The sequence below is a fragment of the Buteo buteo genome, chromosome 5, assembly GCF_964188355.1.
Source record: "Buteo buteo chromosome 5, bButBut1.hap1.1, whole genome shotgun sequence".
In the NCBI taxonomy this organism is placed as follows: Eukaryota; Metazoa; Chordata; class Aves; order Accipitriformes; family Accipitridae; genus Buteo; species Buteo buteo.
In genome coordinates this window covers 25,300,429-25,314,495 of record NC_134175.1, presented here as the reverse complement: position 1 = coordinate 25,314,495, position 14,067 = coordinate 25,300,429, and the positions used below count along the sequence as shown (strand labels likewise).

At 38.4% G+C, this 14,067-nt stretch overlaps 1 protein-coding gene across 4 annotated transcripts in view; it reads left to right on the top strand.

Moving 5' to 3' along the window:
* PARD3B (par-3 family cell polarity regulator beta) overlaps positions 1–14,067 on the top strand; it is a 434,227-nt gene that overhangs the window by 196,420 nt on the left and 223,740 nt on the right. For all 4 annotated transcript variants that reach the window (XM_075028231.1, XM_075028232.1, XM_075028230.1 and 1 more), the window contains 4 exons: positions 3,051–3,176; positions 8,557–8,915; positions 10,560–10,699; positions 11,478–11,606. In XM_075028231.1, coding sequence (XP_074884332.1) covers positions 3,051–3,176; positions 8,557–8,915; positions 10,560–10,699; positions 11,478–11,606 — 754 coding nt within the window. The remainder of the gene's footprint in view (positions 1–3,050; positions 3,177–8,556; positions 8,916–10,559; positions 10,700–11,477; positions 11,607–14,067) is intronic.

The following is a 14,067-nucleotide window of genomic DNA, read 5'->3' as shown; positions in this document are numbered from 1 at the left end:
TTTGGTTGTATAACATTTATAAAATGTGCACTATACCATGAATTTTTCTTTGTCACAATACAATTACTTTAAAAATAAATGATTTAACATAGTCTTTTGAGATCACAAAAGCCTATTATAGCAGTGTGCTCATATTGATGTACTGTAGTTAAGACTGTGTCAGCATTTTCATTATAACTGTTTTCCAAGCTATGTAACTCAGGTGTAAAAAAAAAAAAAAATAAATTAAAAAAATTTATATATTTCTTGGTTGAAATTTGACATGCAGAGGCTTAGCCACAGAGTTAATTTGACACTGGCAGTCCTGAATAAGAGATGGGAAATTGCCAGTGCCATAAATGACACTATAGTAAAATGGCTGCCTGTAACAAAGACACTTATTGTAAAAGTAAATATTGTCTAATTTTTAAATGTTTCTTTACTTGTCAACTTTCACGTAGGACAGACAGTGTGAAGGATTAAATTGCCTTGTAAAGGTCTGTGTGTGTAAATGTTTTCTCAGGAAGATCTGAGTTTGTAAATGAACCCAAATTCATTCAGAATGTTTTATTTGCCAAAAGGGAATATAGATGTCCGCCTGCTGCCTGGAAAAATGTCGTCACTGTTTGAAGAAGAAAATTGGTCTTCGATGGGAACTGTAGGTGGTCTGAGTTGTGTCCTTGGCTTTGCAGGCTGCCTGTTTGTCTTGAGAAAGACACCTGTGTGTGTTACCCCATTATGAAATGCAGACAATAGTTCTTTGTGATAGCCATGACATAAAGGTTGTAGTGTGTACACTATATTTCAAGATCATTAGGCTAAAAATGTGATGAAGTTGCAAGCTATTAAAATCAGTAATTATTGTGACGATAATACAGTTCTGAACTGAAGTATCACAGTGTTGGGTGCAGCTTTTAAAGACCTCCATGAAGAAAAAACAGAGTTCCTTGGTCTACATTGCATGCAGGTTACTGTGTCCTTATATACTGATGCTTTTGGGGATCTCTCAGAGCAAAGGGGTTTTTGACCGATGGAATACTTGTTTAGACAGTTGTCTTGAAATTTTAATGACTCTTGGCAGAACCATACCAATGTCTTCGTAAAAGCACTAGAGTGACTTATATCGCTTGTCCCTCTTATTTAATCAATTCTGAGACTAGTGAATTAATATTAACTCATGACATGAGAAAGTACAGAAGAGCATCTTATTTCTGTTGATGCCAAGATACAGTTTATGGGGGAACGCTGGCCATGACTAGTTTAGTCTGGTATTTCAGTTGTAAAGTTATCTTCTAATAAGGTAATGCTGGCTTCAGCGTAGTGCTGCTGCAGAGCAGAATTTTTCCAGAGGTAGGTAAAACATTGTATTAATTTACAAAATCTTCGTTTATACAGGAACTACAAAACTAATGGAAATAATTTTCCCCCTTTATTTTGCATTCAGATATTATTAAAAAAGGAAATTAACATTTAATAGTGTATTAAAGTAATGCTAAAATTGAGGCTGTGGAAAAAAGTAATGGAGCAATGGATTTAAGCTGCCACAGCATATGTAACTCACACCACTCATTGAGGTACTACAGCATGCACAACAAGTTTCAGACAAGTGGGCAATCCTATTGCATTGTATGGATACAGCATCTAAGCACAACAGGATTAATGAGCAACTGACTTAATTTTTACTTTCTTTTGTTTCTCTACTTTTATTGGTTTGCATCTTAACGTAATTGCATTTCATTAGTTGTTAGGGTTTAGGTTTTTGATTGCCACTAGTTGAATGTTTGTCATCGATAGGGCTGCGGCCCCTCACCACCTCTTTGAATCCTTTAGTGAAGGGTAACACAGGTTGCAAGAGAATCTTCATACAATAGGTTAAATCATTTTTTTTCTGTTAGATGTTTTCAAGTAGTAGTCCTCAGTAGGAATCAAGTTTTCACTTAAAGTACATTGATATGACAAATATAAATTTTAAAATCTTATTATACAGTAAATCTAAAATCAGATGCATGGTGACTGTAGTGTCATTTGAAATAGTTAATGGTGTGCTGTGGATCTGTTGAATGGACTTAAATATGAGGGGCAGTTATGAATCTGAGAAGAAAATACAAGACTTCTGTTTTGTGATTGGAGCGTTGGCACATTGGAAATTGCGCATTAATATTTTATGGAGTATAACCAATAGAATATGGTCTCTAAAGGTCATCTGTCTTTGATGCTGATGTGGTATGGAAATTTGGTGGATAAAACTTGATTATAAAAGGTCTTCACAAACATGCAGTTGTCAGGTTTTTTTGGACATTATACTGGTGTCATTGGATATATGTATGTTGAGTTATAGCCTGCAATACAGAGACGCTCAAAGTGGGTCAGAAATAGCCTAGAGCTCCCAGCAGTTAGCCACACTGGAATTTTGCACCACCTACAGTTGTTCACTTAACACATTATCAGGAGTTTCTGTGCTGCACCTCAATTTTCAATTTGCACATAACCTGGTAACAAACAACTTAGGTTTTGATGTTCTGCTGCTGTCCTGCCACATGAATAAGTAGTATTGCTGTCATGTACCAAAACAAGGGGCTTTGGCAACTGAAAAGTTCCAGAGACTTTTCAGATGTAGAAATAGTGGTTATTTTTTATCTTATTCTAATGCCTGTTCCATTTATTATAGTTGAGTTCGAAAATTGCTTTTAATGTGTTTGTGCTTTTCTTTGGAGCAATGTAATCTTAGTGGCAGAGAAATATTGCATGAGCTACATTCAAATTTTTAACTGGATGGGGAGATGTAGGTATTTTCCTCTGTTTCTCCAAGTACAACCTAGAGGACACAATGCTTTCTGAAGTTTTAGCAAGTAGTATAGCATTAGTGTCTAGCAATTTTTCTTGTGTTTCTTGCAATCCTTTCCCTTTTAGTTAAGGAGAGAGCTGGAAATCCTTTCTCTGGGTTAAGTACTTCATAATGGTCTACTCTATCTCATCTCATACACAGTAGAGATTATTAATATCTATTTTTAGTTGCTATAATTCATACCAGCAGAATAAGGATAGTTTTCACTCTTTTTTTTGCCTTTTAGGATGCTGGGACTCTTCATCCGTGGTATTGAAGAAAACAGCAGATCTAGACGTGATGGGCTTTTCCATGAAAATGAATGCATTGTCAAGATTAACCATGTGGACCTTGCAGATAAAACCTTTGCACAGTAAGTGCTTGTTTAGTGATACTTTTAACTAGCCAGGATTTTATACAATGCTGTGTTTATTAAGTGATTCATGCAAAGGGATTAATATTTATTTCAGATAAAATGCCTGTAAAATTGATACCTGGCAGAAACTTTGTGATTTTCTTTCTGAAACCTCCAAATAAGGTGAAATTTGAGGAGAGGAATCTTCTTGTAGTCTTAGTGAACCTATTGTGCTTACTTAATTTAAATAGCATTATTTTTTTTTAATAGTTATCTTCCCGTTCTAATTCTTCTACTATTTTTCCCATATTTTCTTTGTAATTTTTTCCTCATAAGACCTTCAGAATGAGTCAACATCACAGCATGTTTTTTAATGTTCTTTTGTAAATGAAATAAGAGTATTTTTTTTTGTGCAGCAGCTTTTTGAGCATTTAATTTTTAAAAAATACTACTACTGTCAAACTATGCTTAGTTGAGCTAAATGGTAAGTCTCACCTCTTATGACTTTTATTAAAAATCTGTTGACATTTATTATCTTTCTCAAATTACTTTAAGTAACAGGTTGCTTTGATCGGCTGTGAAATAATGTGACATTGTTGCACAAAAGAATAGCCTCTCAGATTTTACAGATATTTGCTGTAGTAATTTAAATAGTAATTTGTTTTTACTTTTAATCCATATGTTTAGACAGCTGAGTGATTGTTTATAATACAACAAAAACCTAGTGAGATCTCAAGGGAGTTGAGGCTTAACTTTCTAAACAGTAAGCCAAATGTTCAAGGTTTCTAGACCAAATCAAATACGTAATTTCACTGTTAGGGATAAATATTTGCAAAATAGGTCTTTATAAAACTAGTGTAGTTCTGTAGTGTAGGTATTACTTTGTTTTTGAGACTGTGCTTTTTGCTGCCTGATTGCTTTTTGAGTTACTGCTTTCTGCATATTTGGTGGCAAATGTATTCTGCTGTGATACAGTACATGCCATTCTCTTCCACCCATGGAAAGTTCCTACAGAAGATACCAACTTTGTCGGAACATAAATGTTGGTATCATATTAAAATGTTTGTTGTCTCACCCGTGCAGTTTCGTAATGAAGATGTATCCTTCTCAAATGAGATTTTGCCTGAATCAAAACCTCTCTTTTCAAAATTGTATGTGATCTTTTCTTTACAAATTTGTTGTCCTTTGTGTTCTCTTCAGAGTGTAACTAGATCTCCAGAGGCTTTAAGCCCATGAGATGTATGTGGAGCGGAGGACTGAGTATTTTTCTGTAAGGTTACTAGATTTTGGGACAGTTAGAAATACTGCAGTAAACTTTCCAGTTCTCCATCAGGCTTTCCTTCAAAATGAGAAATGCAGGACACTTCACTTTCTTCAAGTTTGTGTAAAGTTTTGGGAGTTGGAAGGGATATTTACAGAGACAATCGTTAGTTTAAAGAGGCCAGTCTTGTTACATACCAGGGGGAGAGTGAGAGAAGTGACTAAACGGTGATTCAGAGCAGAGCCTAATTTAGTTGGTCTAAGTCACCTTGTGTTATAATAACAAGTAGTGTGGTTGCAGTGGCATTGGATCTGAGCAGAAAAACTGTGGGCAGTGAGGGCTCCACATGCATTTGGGGACTGGGGGGAGTAATCTGGACAAGCTCTATCGTGGTCCCATGTTCTGTTACATTGTTCTGCTGAACTGCCTTCCAGAATAGCCTTCTGCATCATGTCTTTTCCCTGGCTGTTGAGAATGGCTAAAGAAAGCAGCTTTCCAGGTTGAAACTAATCTCAGTGAATATGCGTTTTAGTTTTCATCTGGCATGACATAACTGTACTAACCTGACAGAAGTCCAAGTTACAGAAATGCTGTAATTGTAATGGATGTGATGAAGTATTGTCCCAATGACTATTGACCCAGAAATAGTTGTCACGTTCTCCTTTGAGAGGAAAATCTGTTTGCTAGTTTCAAATTGACATTTCTTCATAACCCTTGTAAAAGCTGTTTTAACACTTGGCAGAGGCTGTTACATACTGTCTCTTTCCATTTTCAGCAGAGACTTTCTAGTATTGCTCCTGATGATTGCTGCTTCTGCAGCTGTAATAGCAGCAGCCTACTTTCTGTATTCCCATGTTTATCATAGTTTTATATATTGGGACTGTTGGTCTGCTTTTCCATTTGCTGTTGAATCTGTTCAATTACATTCTGTTGTGTTGCAGAGTTTCTAGCACCTCTTTTAATTGACTCCCTTATTTCTTTAGAGTATGCATTTGGGGTCTCAAGAAATGTAAATTTCTCCATCCATTATTTTTTGTCTTTGAAGTACAGCTAGTTATTTTGCCCCTGAAGACTGCATTCAGGCTTTCCCACAGGATGTTTTGCGTTATTTCCACAATTTTTTGTTTGAAGGCCATCTTATATTTTCTCTTTCATGTATTTAAAATACTCATCTCCCAAAACTGAGTTACTAAATAACCTTCTAACATATGACCAAGTGACTACTGGCAAGGATGAAGACAGAGTGTGAAAGAAACACGGTTAAGACTTTACATTCTTATGGATGCCATGGTTTCTATGATTAGGGTAAGGTCTGTCCATGAAAACCTTCACAGGCTATAGGTGAGCCGGTGATCTATAACCCCTGCAGACACACTGGGACAGTGCTGTTACAGTTCTGAAACCTAACCCTTGAGGGTGGTGCTGGAAGAATACCTTCCTCCAATACTCTCCCTGCTACCTTTCTTTTCCAGGTTTGAGGTTTCTCTTTTGGCAGTGACTCCTGTCAACAAATGCGGTTATTCTGACTCTTGGTCACCTACACTCAGTATAGCCAAGACGGTTCCTTCCCACAGCAGTATCCAATGGGACTGCCCCCTGACTTCAGCGTCTTCATGCTGCAAAACCCTCCTCAGAACAGCTCCTCCCTTCCTAGAGCTGCAAGGTGGAGGTACTGTGCAGCTCTGTTGATCTGGGAAAGCAGCATGTTTGTATTTGTTGTGGTTTAAGGCCAGCTGGCAACAAAGCACCAGGAGGCTGCTTGCTCACTCCTCCCCCCCCCCCCCCCCCCCCGGTGGGATGAGGAAGAGAAAATATAATGAAAAGCTCATGGGTGGACACAAAGACAGGGAGGGATCACTCACCACTTATGGTCACAGGCAAAAAACAGACTCGACTTGGGAAGAAACAGAATCAATTCAATATACTACCAATCAAATCAAAACAAGGATACTGAGAAGTAAAACCAAACCCTAGAACACCTTCCCCCCACCCCTCTCTCCTTCCCAGCTCAACTCCATTCCCAGTTCTCTCTACCTCCTCCCCTGCAGCAGTGCAGGAGGATGGGGAATGGGGGTTGGGATCAGTTCATCACACGTTGTCTCTGCCACTGCTTCTTCCTCAGGGGAGGACTCCTCAGTCTTCCCCTGCTCCAGCATGGGGTCCCTCCCACGGGAGACAGTCCTCCATGAGCTTCTCCAATGTGGGTCCTTCCCATGGGCTGCAGTTCTTCACGAACTGCTCCAGCGTGGGTCCTTTCCACAGGCTTCAGTCCTTCAGGCACAGACTGCTGCAGCACGGGCTTTCCTATGGAGTCATGGCCGTCTTGGGGGGCATCCCCCTGCTCTGGCGTGGGCTCCTTCCTGGGCTGCAGGGGGACATCTGCTCCCCTCTGTGGGCTGGGGGGTACAGCCTGCCGCCTCACCACGGGCTGCAGGGGCATCCCCTCCTCCGGCGCATCTCCTCCCCCTCCTTCTTCACTGACCTCGGTGTCTGCACAGGTGTTTCTCTCACATTCCACTCTCCACTGCAGGTTCCCCGTCTGAAATCTCTTCTCCCAGAGGCGCTGCCACCGTCACTGATGGGCTCGGCCTGGGCCAGTGCCAGGTCCGACTTGGAGCTGGGGAAGCTTCCAGCAGCTTCTCACAGGAGCCACCCCTGCAGCCCCTCCCCTGCTACCAAAACCCCAACACGCAAACCCAATACAGTATTCAAGATGTTAACGTTTGCAGTGGCTTCCTTTCTGTATCGGTGTAAAAAGCTGTTTATTTCAGAAGTACTTTCAGTATTGACTTCTGTTGCATAACTGAGTGTAAATCCAAAGCCAAGACTTCAGTGAAATACTGACTTTGCCTGACTGACAAACGTGCTACAGAAAGGTAGGAGATATGTAAATTGTTCTCAAAAGGACCCCATGATTTATTTAAATATTAATGTGGCCATTACTTCCCCTCTTGACCCGATTCTGCTAAGCAGTAGTTCTTGATTTTTCATTCTCAAAACATGCTTCAGCTACTGCTTCTGTTTGTACTTGAGTTGTCTTCTGCAGTATGGAAGAAAGTGAGTCCACTTACTCCATCAGAAGGTAGGAGAGGAATGCATGGAGAGAGAGAAGTCTCCTTTGTTCCTTTAGAATCCAAGGTCATAAAATGTCTTGATTGACCAAATCTACAGGTTATTCAAAATGTAGGGAAAGCTGTATGAGCAGTTGCTCTGGCCAACTTGTCTTAATTGTCTTGCAATACATGGGAACCCGAACACTGTATTGTTACCATGTTATCAGTTCAAGGGGAGTAGTTTCGTTAAATGCTCTAACACAGTTTCTGGTGTTGCAACTGAGCACATCTATAAAGACATTGATTAAGTAAAGTCCACATAGCCACCGTAGCAAGAGGTTACTGCTTGAAAGATTTGGGTAGTATCTACCTATTCTTTTATCCATTTATGTAGAAACACACAAATAGTTGCACTTTTTCTGTCACGAGTATTTTTTCTGATGTCTATATATCCCATACCATCATCCTTTTCTGTTGCACCATTTGCAGTCACAATATTTCTTCTGAAGATGTTCATATATCCCATAGCCTCATCCTTTTTTATTGCTTTGGAATCAGCCAGCAGTTGCATTAGGGGTGCTGAAGGAATCTGAGGGGCAGTTAGGCTGTACTCAGAATAAATGGAGTCTTGAGCTTGCTCAGAGTAGATGTATCCACCAGAGCAATTGGTTTTAAGTGCTCAGTGTGCCTCTATGCCACCAACAAAATATGTAACAGAAAAACACTTGAAAAAGGTAGCAAGCTATAACTTCAGGAGTCTTTTGATGAGCTTTTGCCATTGGAACTTCCCTTCCTGACGTTTCGCATGAAGAATTGCGTTCATTAGTTTATTGTGGCTGGTATGTTTTCATAGCACCCTAGGACTCCTGACAGATGTGCTGTTCCTACTTGAAATGTAAGGAAATGCGGTAGTTTAGAAATCCTATTTCATGTGTACTTTTTAGCAAAGGGGCCCTGTAGATGTGAAGGTAAGGTTATTTCTTCACGTTTAAAATAAATTTTTGTCTTATTCCCTGTAAACAACTTCAAACTGGAAAAATTGGGCAAAGTTTGTTATGTGAATTTACGTACCTTTCTTTTAAAGGGCTCAAGATATCTTCCGTCAGGCAATGAAATTTCAAAGTGTCATCTTAGAAGTCCTTCCTCCATATAATCGAGAACAATATGAGAAGTCTGCTATTGCTCCTCTTTGTTTTCTGGATAACGAAGAAGGAGTTCCAAAAACAAAGATTCCGCCTCCTGTTCATCCAAAACCTGCTCTGAAAACAGTTACTCTTTCTGGAGCAAGCAGCTTGGAGGCAGGTGTACAGGCAACACTACAACAAGCTAAGAGCCCCAGCCTCCCACGTCTGGGTAGAAAGTTGTCTTCTCCCTCACTGTCTCCCCTTATGGGCTTTGGCATTAAAAAAAATGCAAAGAAAATAAAGATAGACCTGAAAAAAGGTAAGTCTTTGGAGATGATGTGATTAATTCTGTATCATGTTCTCTATAGTGATACCTTAACTTTTAACTAAACTAGTGACATTAAAACTATAAGTACAAAAGTACAAGCAAGTTATTTATGGTTTAAAAGTTCCAAAAGCTGAAGGAATATTAACAGTAATGTTCTCAACAGTCAGCTTTGTCGTAAATTTTGGATGCATGTTATCCAGATTTACTGATTTTTAAAGCATCTCAGTTACTGATTATGTGGAAGGTGTTTCATTAGCAACATGGGATATTAAGAGATGCTTCAGCCTTTTCACAAGTACAGAATAAAAATTTGAACTGTCTGCTGGTGACCTTTGTTATTTTTATTCATAACTGCTAATTGACTACAGCACTGTTACGACATTCTTTTAAAGATATGTTTAAAAATATATTCTGGTCTGTTTCATGTTATCCAAGAGGTTGACCACAGATTTACCTGTCTTTCCCTTTTTTATTTTCTGCAAACCTTTTCTTTCCATCTCTATTTATTCAGCTGTCAGCAGGCCGAATTTTGTGTGTATATCTTTAATTGCTGCTTCATGCAGATGTCTGTCTTTGCATGGAGTAACAGGTTTATGCACATGTTGTAAAATGTGCTTAAGCAGATCCCAATTAGCATTTATATTTTCTGTTTAATTTCTGTCTCTGATTTGGCTGAGAGTTAAATTTTATGCTAGAAGTGGCCCTTTTAAAAACTCTAACTTTATTCTTTTAACACATAATGAATGTAATCAAGCCGTCATTTCTTAATTTTTGTTATTTCTTAACTTAAATCATGTATTTTTACTTCTGAACTCTTCAGCTTTGCATTAACAAAGCCTACTTTAGAATTTTCCCCATTTTAGATGTAACGTTTTTGATTTTGAAACAGTAATTTATATTTTTAGAAATGATAGGAATGTGATACTGACATGATGATGTCTCTGAAAACTATCACATGGGTAGCAATCCTACTCAATATAAAAAGATTTTTATGGACCCTGCTATTCCTGGGTGATTTTGGTGGCTTATAAGCAGTACCTGCTAATATTGATTTTACTCCCTAATTATTTGTTAAAACATTTGTCTAATAACACTTGAGGTTGTTTATTTCCAAGCAGCAAACAACTTCACTAATGGAAGCTTTGAAATATCACTTTGTCCTTTCTTAACAGCATGTTGCCAGCAGTTTTTGCATTCAAATCATGTGACATTTTCCACTTTTCACCAAGTTTCGGTAAACCCTGCTAAATTTATGCTCATAAACAATTCTGGTTGCTCTGATTTGTTTCAAAGACTATTGACATTAATGTGAAGGCTGATACTAAAACCACCTAGAGAAAAGGTAAATGCTTTAAAATGGGAGTTCTTGCTTGTTTTGTATTGTTGTGGGCTATCCAAAAGTATTTCCATCTCTAGCTGTTGCAGGAAGATCTGAGCATGTGTTCTGACATTGATAGAATTCCACTCTAGACCATGCAGAAAACAGGCTCATGTTTACAGCTTTTTGTTTGCTTTCTTTTTTTAAGACCTAACCTGAATTGAGCGTCTATCATACGTTGCTGACATTACTTACTTTTAATGATCATCATTTGCTTGTTGAAACTTATGTTGGGAGTTCTTTATCTGACCTTCTAGGTCCAGAAGGACTTGGTTTCACTGTGGTTACCAGAGACTCTTCAGTACATGGTCCTGGTCCGATTTTTGTGAAGAATATTTTACCAAAAGGTGCAGCAGTAAAAGATGGTCGTTTGCAATCAGGAGACAGAATCCTGGAGGTTAGGATAAATGTCCATTCTATTTGCATTGCTGAGTATTGATTGCTGGTTTTGACATGAATATTTTATTTCCTTATACATACTGCTGATGTATGGAGTTAAAATTCTTGACCTTGGTTTAAAATAAAAAAAGTCTTATGGCTTTTGTACTGTCTGTCAACAAGTATTTTACACTGCAATTTGGAAAAAGGTGCTTTTCACAAGCATCCATGGGATGTTTGAACAAGGGGAACCTGATAACATCTTGGTTCTTAAAGCAGATAAATGTATCAATTTAGAAATAAAACATGTCTTGCCTCTTCAGCCGTGTCCAAAAATCTCTGATTAATATCAAGGTGGTCAAGTGCTGATTTTAAGGCAATTTTGCTCAAATCAGTCTGTTTAAAGTTTTCAGATATCTTGTAACTTACAATCTCATTATCTAATGGGTTATTTCTACTTACTAACCTCAAAAAGCTCTTAAGGTAAACAGTTTTAATACTTAGGTCTTGTTTCTGTACTTTTTCATCTTCAAAGTGCTTTACAAACTAATTAAGCCTCACAAACCCCCTGCAAGGTGGGTAAGTACTACAGAGCTGCTTTAACAGATGGCGAAAATGAGGGGGAAAAAAAGGTTAAGTGGTTTGTGCAGGGCCAGAGGGGGGAGACAGTGTGGGAGCTGTTGCTAATTCTTCTTTGCTCTCAGTCACTGAATGACACCTGTGTTAGTTGAGGGGAAAATGACAAAGGACAGTCATACTCACAGATGTGACATCCTCTGTTCTTTTGTGTCTGGTAGGTGAATGGACGGGACATCACTGGCAGGACCCAGGAGGAGCTTGTAGCTATGCTGAGGAGCACAAAGCAAGGGGAAACTGTCTGGCTGATCGTGGCTCGTCAGGAGGAGGCCTTTCTACCTCGAGAGCTGGTAAACATTATTTTTTCCTGAAGAGTGATATTGAAACAATTCCATGTTTTAAAACTAGCTTGAGAAATAGAAATTAATTGTTGTTGGCTAAGAAAGCCAGCAAAAGGTAACTGTATAAGGCTTGTGTGCGAGATGTATTTATACTTACATTTGATTTTGAAGGATATTTGATTTCATCTACTTTAGATGCAATTCCATGCAATCTGATTTTTCATCCCATAAATGACATCGTAAGCATAACTCATGGGGGGAATATTGTAAATTCACTTAGTAACTGTGAGGTCAAGCATGACTGAAAATGGATTATTCTCTTTCAGAAAAGCAACAAACTTTAAACCAGAAATTTAAAGAGCATGTAATGAGTCCTGCAGCTTATCAGTAACAAACTAGTGAGGGTTGCTGCCCCCAGGAGATGCATCTCCTAAACCAGGTGCCAAACTGAGGGAGTGGTGAGGAATAGGATTCTGTTGTACTCCTCACAAATTTTGGAAGCAAGCTTTTCCTTGGCTGCAAGTCTTTGACTTAATAGGCTCTTGCATGTCTGACTTTGTTCTTTCTTAAATGTTTGATTTTCACTTTTTTTTTTTAAACACTGGCATGAAACTGTGTTCTCTTTTCTCTCACATAGAGGGAGGACTACATCAGTGTAAAAGTGCTATCTGATACCTGTTTCCCTTCAAAGAAGGTCATCTCTTTGGTCGCCTCTTCCTTATCTTGATTGATGGCTATACTTGACCTTTCATTAAGAAGTTCTCAGGATAAGGGAAGGACAGCATTTCCTGCTTTTGTCTCATTTTATCTCCTTTAAAAAACATAAACTGCCTTCATTCTTAAGTCTTAAGATGCCGCCTTCTTGCTTTTCCTTTTGTTTTTGACCATTAGCATCCTCCATGTTTCCTCACAAAACATTGCTGACAGTTTTCCTCTTGTTTCCTTGTTACCAGTTGGACCTTGTTGAGGAAAGGGTGCCCGTTGCCTATGGTAGGGTAAGAAGCTGGAGGGGAGTTCAGATTCTCTTATGAGAGCCTTTCCTCTTCTGCCACTGGTGCCCACTTTTTCATGTAGTATAGCAATTGTGAAGTGTCCTAACGAAACTATTCTTGCTTTCATTTTCCTTTTTTATTGGGTAATCTTTAAGAAGTATAATGGCAGAATATTTTCAGCCCTGTAATGGGCATTTGTTGTCAGTGATTCCCAAAGCACCAAAGCTGGTCATTGTAACGCTCTGTTTAGTAAGCCCCTAGCTGTACAGTCAGTGTCTGTATGGATCGGAGGGAAATTCCTGAGTGTGAAAGTACTGAATTATCTATTGTATTCAGGATTTCTTTTCTTCCACAAGCTCTTCTAGGTAAGAGCTAATTTTTTTGAAAAGGCTACCCATCAACAGGTTTTTTTTCTTCCAGATTAAGTTATAAAACACATTAGTTGGAAAATGTACTTTTAAAAAAAGTATGTATTCTTCTTTTATCTGTCCTGTTCCCCCAACATTATACGTTATTCTTTATTATCATAGTACAAATTGTCTTGGAAATCACTGTAATAATGTGTGAGTATAAAAGACTGGAAGAATCTGAAAGCTATTTGTAACTTTTACCTGCCACAATTGCCTGCTATTAAATTCTAGCCCCTACAGCAAGGATTAACCACCTTTCAAAAGGTGACTGACTTATGACTGGCATGATTGAAATCCAGAAGGTAGCCACATTTATCCTGCTGGCTTGACCTTCGCTTAGATTGCTTTCTCTGCAAAAGAATGATGCACAAGTGATGGCCTTCACTGTAACAGTGATGATATGTGAATTCTAATACTGTTCTATGTTTCTTGTTATCCCAGTCAAGTACAATATAATACAAATGTGAGTTACTGAAATACATTAGATAATTTTATGAAACCAGCCCTTCTAAATTAAAAAGCCTTTCAGCAGCATCTGTTTGGTAGCTCACAGCAAAAGTGTGGGTTACCATAACACTAAGCTACCAGATGTTGATATTAACATGATGCTTGTTAGAATTCATAGGATGACTGAGAATAGTCTCAGCAAAGATTAAAAAAAAATAATTAAAATTGGTTTAGCTTTTTTCTTTGTTTTTAGCTTTAGCCATGATATTATATTCGACTAATCCTCTGCTACCTCAAAAGATACAATGCTGTTTTGATCAAAGAGGAGAAAAAAGCCAGCACTTTAAATGTTTGGTTTTGGAAGAAAAGGCAGTGGATAATCCAATATTTTTCAAGGACAGCTGGAACTGAATGTTCTATGTAACATGCATGCAGAGTTTCCCTAAATACTTGGGGGTTTTGTTAATACCTGGCAATGGTAGGGTAATTGTTTTTTATCAGACTTGGTTCTTGATTTGAGCAGTTCTCCAGGGACTGTAATCTGAGAAGCTGTTTTCTTTAGATTCCCTGTTACCTGTGGAAGGGAAGAGAAGGACCACCTGGTAAACGTGTCCAATCCCC